Source organism: Octopus bimaculoides, chromosome 6 (genome assembly GCF_001194135.2).
Source record: "Octopus bimaculoides isolate UCB-OBI-ISO-001 chromosome 6, ASM119413v2, whole genome shotgun sequence".
In the NCBI taxonomy this organism is placed as follows: Eukaryota; Metazoa; Mollusca; class Cephalopoda; order Octopoda; family Octopodidae; genus Octopus; species Octopus bimaculoides.
The window spans coordinates 39,507,561-39,518,224 of NC_068986.1; the positions used below are offsets into that span (position 1 = coordinate 39,507,561).

The 10,664-nt window shown below is 36.5% G+C and overlaps 1 protein-coding gene across 2 annotated transcripts in view; it reads left to right on the forward strand.

The window, feature by feature from the left end:
* LOC106874568 (kinesin-like protein KIF18A) overlaps positions 1-10,664 on the forward strand; it is a 55,276-nt gene that overhangs the window by 2,296 nt on the left and 42,316 nt on the right. For both annotated transcript variants that reach the window (XM_014922343.2, XM_014922345.2), the window contains exons 2-4: positions 1,884-2,250; positions 7,406-7,563; positions 10,303-10,407. In XM_014922343.2, the coding sequence (XP_014777829.1) occupies positions 1,935-2,250; positions 7,406-7,563; positions 10,303-10,407 (579 nt within the window). In that variant the 5' untranslated portion in view covers positions 1,884-1,934. The remainder of the gene's footprint in view (positions 1-1,883; positions 2,251-7,405; positions 7,564-10,302; positions 10,408-10,664) is intronic.

The following is a 10,664-nucleotide window of genomic DNA, read 5'->3' on the forward strand; positions in this document are numbered from 1 at the left end:
ATGCTAGAAATAACAGCCAAATCTCACAAAACTAGTGTTAGGGTTAGGGTTTGGTTTACCCTGTGGATCTATATAAAAACCGGGGGTGGGGGGAATCGAAATTTTGAAATTGAGATTTTTGAAAAAATTTTTTTCAGAATCGGAATCTCCATAGCCTAAAACGTGGGATTCCGTAAAAAAAAAAAAAAAAAAAAGTGGGGAAAGGTTCAGATTACATATAGTCCATCTGGACCAAAAAAGTTTATCCTTATTCCAAATTGGTGCAAGTCATGTAGTTCTTGGGAAGGGAAGGGAAGATTGGGAAAAGTGTTTAGTGTGGGTTCTAGGAGTTGAGATACTAAGAATTTGCTCCATTCTCACCTTAAATTTAAGGCTTCTTAATTTGCACCACCCAATCACAATCAACAAGCGTTTAATTTATAGACAACAATAGGCGAATTCATTACTATGGTACACAACATTTGTAGATGTAAAATTAGCTAGATAATCTGCTTGATGTTGCACATACTCTTCTGGTACTTTTTTCTTAGAGCTTATATAATTTGCATATAAATATCTTTCAGTGTACGTGTTCTTTAGTATGTCGTCTTCAGCATGTCTAGTCAGTAAGCTTTGAACATGTTTGGATCATGTCATTTATTTTAACTATTTTCGAAATATTTGAAGCTTTTCTGTCAAGGGAGCCTTTACACATTCATTCACCTTGATAGAGATAGCAGACAAAATTCAAAAAACTAGAAAGAGAAGGAAATGTTGATTAATGTAGCCCTAGCTACACTGAAAAGTTAGATGAGATGGTTACAGTTGAACCCCTTTGATCATGGGTCTAATGGATTAGAGCTGATTTGGGAGAGAACTTTGTGAAGAATCCTCCAAACACTATGTAATCCCACCACACATTTTGATGTACCAGTGTATAAATCATTGTGAACAGCCGAAAGAAATTTGGTTGTGCTACAAATAGTGTTGATAGATTTTTGTTGATTTCAACTTTCTAGAAGCATTGAACAGTAATTGATGATGCATTTGGTTTTTGCCATTTCAAATATCCGAGAAAACGTTAAAAAAAAAAAACAGGTGTTAATTTTTGTTACCATCAATTGTCTTGGTCCCTCTCTTGTTGTAAATGACAGATGAGGGTTCCACAGTTTCTTGCTGAACACCCTGCATAGATGATTCATTTTTATAGTGATCAAAGGTTTGCGCTATACATTACCTTCCTCTCTCAAATTGACATGGCCTGTACGATTAAAAGTGCAACATAGGCGCAGGAGTGGCTGTGTGGTAAGTAACTTGCTTACCAACCACATGGTTCCGGGTTCAGTCCCACTGCGTGGCACCTTGGGCAAGTGTCTTCTACTATAGCCTCAGGCCGACCAAAGCCTTGTGAGTGGATTTGGTAGACGGAAACTGAAAGAAGCCTGTCGTATATATATATATGTATGTGTGTCTGTGTTTGTCCCCCTAGCATTGCTTGACAACCGATGCTGGTTTGTTTACGTCCCCATAACTTAGCGGTTCGGCAAGAAGAGACCGATAGAATAAGTACTAGGCTTACAAAGAATAAGTCATGGGGTCGATTCTCTCGACTAAAGGCAGTGCTCCAGCATGGCCGCAGTCAAAATGACTGAAACAAGTAAAAGAGTATGAAATGAAGTGTTTTGCTCAAGAACACAATGCACTTCCTTGTCTAGAAATCAAAATAATGATCTCACAATCATGAGGGCAACTCCCTAACTACTAGGCCATGTGCATTCTAGTATCTATGGGATGATAAAATAATGAAAGGAAATTTGTATTGCCGTGTAAATTATAAATATCTCATTAATGTGTTATTCTTCATTATTTTTCTATGTTAATATTTACATTTTACTTTTCTTTAGATTCTTGACACACATTAGCTAGAAAGTAAATCTCAGAACAAGCCACTGAATATGACGAATAATACAGGGGTAAAAGTAGTTGTTCGTGTTCGACCATTATCTTCAAAAGAAAATCAGGATTCAATTAGGACTGTGGTCGAGCCCATAAATGACCATATCCTGGTATTTGATCCTGCCGATGACAGATGTGAAATAAATGGTATGTCAACTTCGAAATTTGTGCGAGGAGATATTACAAGACGACGGAACAAAAACTTAAGTTTTGCATTTGATCATGTGTTTGGTCCAGAGAGTTTGAATGTTGAAATATACGAACACACAAGTAAAGTAATACTTGATGGATTACTTAATGGTTACAATTGTTCAGGTAAGTTGGTTTCTTTTTCTGTTTTCTCAAAGGTGAGAATAAGCTGTTAAAGTTATTGGACATCGTCATCATTTAATGTCTGTTTTCCATGCTGGCATGAGTTGGATGGTCTGATCAGAGCTGGTGAGCTGCTACTAGGTGTGGTTTTTACAGCTGGATGCCCTTCCTAATACCAACCACTTAACAGTGTGAGTTGGGTGCTTTTAATGTAGCACTGGCACGAGTGCTTTCACATGGCACCTGCATGTGTAATTTTTATGTGGCATTGGCTCAGGGTTTCTGCAGTGGCCTTAACACCAGTGGGAGAGGCCTTAACATTTCCGCTGTGGAGTACGGATTTTCTTGAGTACAGCAAAGTACCAGGCATCTTGGTCCTTTGTCATCTTGTCTGAAAGGTTCAGCATTGATTTATTTGACTTTGCATCAGTCTCAACAAAAATATTTAAAAGAATAAAAATTAAAAAACACCTAAAAGTCAATACTGGAGTAGAAAAACTAACCAAATACCTGTGAAGATATGTTCAAACCAGTTATTAAAACTGATATGAACTGATGAATCTTTAAAAATGTTGTTTTATGTTATGCTGTTTTTTCTTTAATTAAGTTGCATGTCTTGGGACCAATTGCCAAGATAAGTTGAAGTATGCCTGGTTTTATATATCTACATTATATATATATATATATATACACACGCACACACACACACACACACATATATTATCTATCTATTTATATATATATATATATACACACACACATATTATCTATCTATCTATCTATATATATATATATGGAGCTCCTCTATGCTGATGAACTTGCTCTAATTGCTGAGTCACTATCAGAACTAGAGGAAAAGTTTAAGGTGTGGAAGCAGGGACTAGAATTGAAGGGCCTTAGAGTCAACCAAGCTAAAACCAAAGCCTTAATAAGTTGAAAGTCAGACAAGCCACAAATCCCTTCAGGTAGATGGCCCTGCTCAATCTGTAGAAAAGGTGTAGGTAGAAACTCCATAAGATGTACCCAGTGTAACCTATGGACACATAAGAGGTGCAGCAATATCAAAGGAAGGCTAACTAGGAAGATAGTTTTTGTATGTGGCAAAAGCTCAGGAGCAATAAACACTGAAAATGTGCAGAGAACAGCTTCTGTCACATTCCAGGGAGAAAAACTACAAGTAGTTGATAGCTTCCGTTACCTAGGTGACCAGGTCAGTAGCGGGTGTGGATGCTATGAAAGTGTAGCTGCTAGAATAAGAATTGCCTGGGCATAGTTCAGAGAGCCCCAACCTTTGCTGGTGACAAAGGGCTTCTCGCTCAGAGTAAAAGGTAGACTGTATGACTCATGTATGAATAGCCATGCTACATGGTAGTGAAACATGGGCCGTGATTGCTGAGGGCATGTGTAAACTTGCAAGGAATGAAGCCAGTATGCTCCACTGAATGTGTAATGTCAGTGTCCATACACGACAGACTTAAGAAGCATCATATGTGGTGTGCAAGAGAGACGACTGCACTGGTATGGTCATGTGTTGCGAATAGATGAGGACAGCTGTGTGAAAAAATGTCGCACCCTAGCAGTTGAGGGAATCTATGGAAGAGATAGACCCAGGAAGACATGGGATGAGGTGATGAAGCACGACTTTTGAACATTGGGCCTCACCGAGGCAATAACTACTGACCGAAACCTTTGGAAATATGTTGTGCTTGAGAAGAACCGACAAGCCAAGTGAGGCCATAACCTGTGCCCTATGCAATTGGTGTATAGCCAGCTCACCTATGAGTATCCTTCATTCATTGGACAATAAACTTTGCTTGCAAAGACCTGTTGAGGCAAGTGAAATCAAAATCGCTGATGTGGCCAATGACAGTACCGCCTGGTTGGCACTTGTGCCAAGCACCATCTGAGCGTAACCGTTGCCAGGGCCACTGACTGGATCCTGTGACGGTGGCATGTAAAAAGCACCCACTACACTCTCAGAGTGGTTGGTGTTAGGAAGGGCATCCAGCTTTAGAAATATTGTCAGCCCTCAGTCAAACTGTCCAACCCATGCCACCATGGAAAGAGGATGTTAAATGATGATGATATATATACATATACACATATAATTAGGTTTATGCATACACACACACACACACACACACACACACACACACACACACACACATATATATATATACATAGGTGTGAATGTATATCTGATTAGTATTAGTATAGGTGCATATGTGGGTCTGTACATATATTTGTATGTATGCTTGCTGGAGTGTGAGTATAGACAGGTACAGATAAGAATACCGTATCACTTTTTGTCTACCTATGATATGTTACTCCATACTCCTATTAGGAATACTCTACATAAACTTAGCTTATACACTAGGGCTAAGAACCCCTCTATTAAAGCATTTGCACATGTTTTATAGTATGTTATTTTTCTACTGCTAGTTTAGGAAAAAAAAAAAGCACCTAATCTGCTGACATAACAGACAGCTAAAAAGACCTATTTATTTAGAAATGGCACTCTCTAGTCATTTCTTGGTCTAATTAAGTAATTTTTTTTTTTAGAACTACTTTCCAAATACAGTAATCCCTCGCCATGTTGCAGTTCACCTATCGCAGTTTATTATTTAAGCTTTTGTCAGTTCCTCTGTGGTATTGTTTTGCATTTATATATACAAATTATCAAAAAAAAAAAATACATATATACACAGTTTCTACTTCCGATTTTCACCTATCGCAGGGTGTTTTGGAATGTAACACCTGCAATAGTCAAGGGATTACTGTATGACGTTCTATAAACAAAAAAAATATTGTTAAAAAATGTTAGGTGTAAGCATGGATGTGTGGTTAAGAAGTTTGCTTCTCAGTTACCCAGTTCTGTGTTCAGTCAAACAATATTGCATCATAGTCTTGGGTTGACTAATTGCTTGTCAGTGAAATTTTGTTGATGGAAACTGTGTGGAAGCCTGTTAGCTGAGTACGTGTGTATGTATTGTTTTTGTTTAAATCAGCTTGCAGACAGAAATACCTTGTGCTATTTATATCCCTGAAGAAAGTTAACCCAATAAGTTGGTGAATTTAGTTGTTTTGCTTTTGATAAAATAAGTTCTGGCAGGGGGTGGTGATGATATAATTGACTGAAACCACTGAAAGAATATTTTTATAAGTATGTTTAGACTAAACATACTTGTAAAAATATTCTTGTAAAAAATATGTCATACCAGCTTAATCGAACATTCTTTCTATGATTTAGTATTTGAAATTGTCCTTCTAACTCTCATAGCAATTCTCCCATTCAAGCAACCATATTTTTATCTAAACAATTATACAATAACTGACAATGAAATGAGTAAAAGGAAGCAACCTGTATGGGTTTTGCATGCTTTGCTTGAGTTATGTATGTTTATAGATTTTTATAGAGGATGGGATACCAGACTCTGTTTTATTGCTTTATATTTAATAAATATCTATGCACAGAATGGAGGAAGTTTTGTGGAATGCTTGTGAAGCAGAGATATTCGACCTACTGGAAATAGGTTTCTGAAAGATGGTCAAACTGTGCCTGAAAATCGTCTGTGTGATACAGATATTGGTTTGACCTGGTCTTGTCAATGGCTGTGAGTTGGTTGGCTGTGTTTCAAAAGAACACTGTGTGCTTGTTTTTTAGATTGAGAGATGATGTGTAAACTTAATGCATATAGTGTTCTGTGGAGTCATTATTGTCAGTACCTAGAACCTGCTGTTTTGGTCATGCATAACTGATTAGCATGGAGTCAACTCATGGATACACTCCAATCCTTAGTCCACGCATATACAGTACTTTTTCTACTTCCTCTACAATGGCCTCTATCTCTGAAAGATTGCTAGTTGAGCTCCACTTTTTCCCTGACAAATTTATCACAAATACTGTCTTCAACTCTTTCTTCCTATATTGCCAATCATCCCTGGTCAAAATTTTCTTGGAGTTGTTCATGATAAAACATCAATTTCACCAGTCTTTGAGGACCCGTGAAAGTCAGAAGTGTAGCTCTTCTTCCTTTGATAGTTTTTTTTTTTTTTTCAAATAAAAAAAATCTTTTGAAGACATTTCATTTCATATTTGGGTTGGTATCACTACCAAAGTGGATCATAAAGACAGACCTTGCATTACTTTCTGGTTTATGATCTTGGACAGGCTTCAGACTGCTACTGACCTGTTCAGTGTATTGCAACTATTTGATGTGTAGCTTTAAATGAAGAACATGCTCTGTCTTACAATGTGAACACCAATACTGATAGTTGTAAAGATATTTTATGTTTATATACTTAAATTTCTTCACCTATAAAGAACATTGGATTGTTTTAATTTCAAGTGTTTGTTATTAATTGACATTGAAATATTTAGAAACCATCACCAATTGCTAGTATTTTTTTATCAATTTAGAAATGTTGAGGGCTCATTTTATATATTTTTGATGGTGGTTGGGGAAATAGAAACAAAAATCAATCTGTTTGTAAACTATATATTTGTTGAAAGCAAATTGAAAAACGTAGATCAATGTTCACTTGGATAAACTATGAGCTTTTTATGAATTTGCTCACATAAATTTATTGATTTCATTAGAAGCATTGCAAAAGGTTTATATTTGAAGAATGTACCTCTTACTAATTGCTGAAAGTTAATCAATTTTAGTGATATTGTGCATTTTATGAATGTGCTAAATTGCTTCTAGCTTTGTTCATTGATACTGTATAGATGTAGCTAATAGCTGCCCATTATATAGTTATAGTTTTAATTAAGTGATTTACAGTAAGTGTTGTGGCAGCAATTTGAAGAGTTGTAGCTATTGACCTATAGACCAAGGGTTATCAGTTCAAACCTTGCTTTAGGCATCTGCAGTCTGTCTTTTGAATTCAGTTTAATGTGTTGGGAATAAAAAGAAAAAAGTGCAATACTTTTATTTCTTGTTTTATTGATTGATTAGACTTGAAAAATAAGTTCTATTAATAATTAGTGATTTCTATATCGTAGGCAAAAGCCTTAAATATTGGAGCTGGAGTTTAGTGGATTACTCTTGTTAATCTTGGAAGGCAAAGTTGACTGTGCCAGGAGTACTCAGGGGTAATCTTTACATTCATTTAATAAACTTCTATTTCAAGACATTTTTGATTTATATTTCAGTATTTGCTTATGGTGCTACTGGTGCTGGGAAAACATATACCATGCTTGGTACCAATGACTTTCCTGGAATCACATTCCTCACTCTTATGGACCTTTATCAGAGAATAGAGGCAATTAAAACTGAAAAAAGCTGTGATGTTGCTGTTTCATATTTAGAGGTAGGTTGTTTATTTAATTGTACTCTAGATCACGAGCATAATTAAAGAGGAAGATAAGATCCAAATTATTTGCTATCCTGAACTGTGGCACCTGTTGGCCTTTTTCACTTACTCCCAGTTCTTCTTCCAACCCAACATTGCATATGTACCTACACACCCACCACCATCACCAACAAAAAAACTGTACATAAACTCTTTCTCAACTTCACATGACTCTCCACCATGGCAGCTGTATGCTGCTTCATACCATTTTTTTTATACATGCTGTTTGTTTTAACCCTTTTATCACTATATTTCTCATGAAGTACATTCTCCATGTGTTGCAATTAATATTGAAACTAATCCAGTCTGGAGGGATTTAGTAAAATAACTCAGATATTATTCAGTGAGTGGCTTACACCATAAAATTATGGTAGAAAGTTTCAATTTATATATGAACACCTTCAAACTAGTGGTTTTGTATGACTGAACAAAGGCAGTTATGTGGGTTGGCATCAAAAGGATTAATGTTACATTAACCCTTTAGCATTTAAAACGGCCATATCCAGCCCAGGTATGCTACCTGTTTCATGTTCTAACTTGCCAGATCCAGCCTATCACACATACCCTTCAATGCTATTCTAAAAAAATACAATCACATCATCAAAATTTCAAAGCTACAAAATAATGCATGATTAATTAAAAACAATATGAATGAAAAAGCATTACATTTGACAGTGTAACTTGAATGCTAAAGGGTTAATAAAAATCCAATGTTATTCAAAAATGGTTGAATGCTCCAAGACACACTACAGTACTACATAACAATGGATGGATGGTTACCAGTGTAAATATATGTATTTAAAAAATAATTTAGTCTAAAATGGAAAGATAGTGGCTGTATCCTTTGTAGCAGCAGTCCCTCAGTCAACTGGTGAAGTTTGTATTTAGCTTGAACTTCATGTTGATGCTTAAAGTAAAACATTTAGTATGGGGTAAGTCACAGTAGAGATGACAAAAGAAAGAGAGGTTGGTGCATTGATGGACTAAGTGGTAGGGGGTATACACCTTGGTAGCTCAGGTGACCAGAAATTGTTATCAAAAAGGTGGAGAAGAAACTGTAAAATATTGTTGTGTACATATGTCTTTGCCAATCAGTTGAATATTCATTATCTTTCAACGTGTGTAGGTTATTTGCAAATGTAACAGTGAGTGAGGAGGATAAGAGAAATTGCTTTTCCTAGGTTTGGGAATTAAGTTTTCGCACAGATTAAAGGAGCAGACAGTAGTTTGGTGAGGACAGAAGATAGGTACAGAGTGCATTGTTTGAAGCTAATGACAAGGAAACACGAGGACTTGTCATCTTGTTGGATTAGATTGTTCAGAGAAAGCATTGTATGTGACAACGTAGAGCTGCCGTGGTGGAAACTTGGGTGAAGTTGAGAAAGAGTTTATATGCAGTTTGTTGTTGTGTGTGTATGTACAGTGTTGAATTGCAAGTAAAATGGGGAGTAAATGAAGAAACTAACTGGTGCCACAGTTCAGGATAGCAAATAATTTGGGTTTTACATGAGTGTTGTCAGTGTGAGTGAAGATTTTAACAAGGAGTAAGAGACTGACTACAGGTATGCGGATAATTTGAAAATATCTCCTGGATTGACACTGTGTCCTGCATAATTACGGGTTGCTCCTTGGTGAGGCATAGCACCCATTCAACCACCCTGCCAGGGATACAGCAAAGTCATAGGACTGCAACATAGCAGATTGTAAAGAGGCAGCAGAAAAACGCAACTGAGCCAACAGCGTTTCTTACATTAATGCTGAGTAGAGAAATCTTGGAAGGATCACCAAGCTCTATCAAGAGCATAACTGCAATGCATCCATGGTTGTGTAATCAGCTAATGAAAGATTTATCATCACTCAAGCTCCCAATTCAAATAGAATTGAGTGGTGACAGAGGGTCATGGAAATCCATGCCAGCAGTATGACCGAATAAAAGTCTTTGGTGCTAATGTTAAGGTTTATGGTAAGTAAAATGAACATTTTCTCCTCTCTCGTAAGTACAAACTTGACATTTCTGAAAAAGTATTGGAGTAAAGTTTTACTTGGGCATCTGAGAAGTTTTAGAAATTGAGGTTGAGAGGTGTCTCAGAGAGGAATTAGTGGCTTGTGTTGCTGTTATGTCTTAGATTAGCCTGTATGGAACAGATCTAAAGGTGTTTCTGTGTAGTTATACGACTTCCTGGACATAGTCACCAAATCTTCCTCTTATCACACTCTCATGATTTATTTAAGGAAAAATCTCATTTGGTAAGGTTACATAGTTTAAAAAATTGGCAAAATGGTCATGATTAGGGTATTTTGAACTATCAGAGGGTAAATACATGTTGGTACTTTCAATCCAAATGGTTGAAATGAAGGCACCAGGTATTTGTGTAGAAGAAGCAAAGAATAATACCCAGATATTGTAATGGTTGGAAAAAACAATGTTTGGACAAAGAGAGGATTCTGCATCAGCTGTTAGAACAACCTTCTCTATTAACTACAGGTTCAGATCCCTGTACTGTTGCTGAAAAAATTTTCCATCATTTCTCTGACAGTCATCCTATTAAAAGAAAGATGCTGACAGGCAATAGCAGAATACTAATAATAATCCTTGTTACTCTCAAACCAGATGCCTTCATTTTTTTTTTTATTATGTTCATTTCCAGTTGCTGTTCCTAACTATTCTCATTGGAATTAGTTTGTTTTTGTTTACAGATCTATAATGAGCAAATTAAAGACTTGTTGAATTCAAAATCTCAGTTACCAATCCGAGAGGATCCCAAAGCTGGTGTTATAATACCTGGTCTTACATTACACAAAGTAAGTATTATTTTAATGTGTATTTATGTATGTCTGTACAGCTTAAAAAATACTTGTTATTTCACTCATTACTTTATTTATAGTACTGTATAAATTATTTAATGCAGAGACATTAGTCACAGCAGAATAACAATAATCTTATGTTATCAGACCAGTTGGTGATGAGAGCAATCAAACTTAACTAGTGCTGGTTTCGCACGCACGCACGCACGCACGCACGCACGCACGCACGCACGCACGCACGCACGCACGCACGC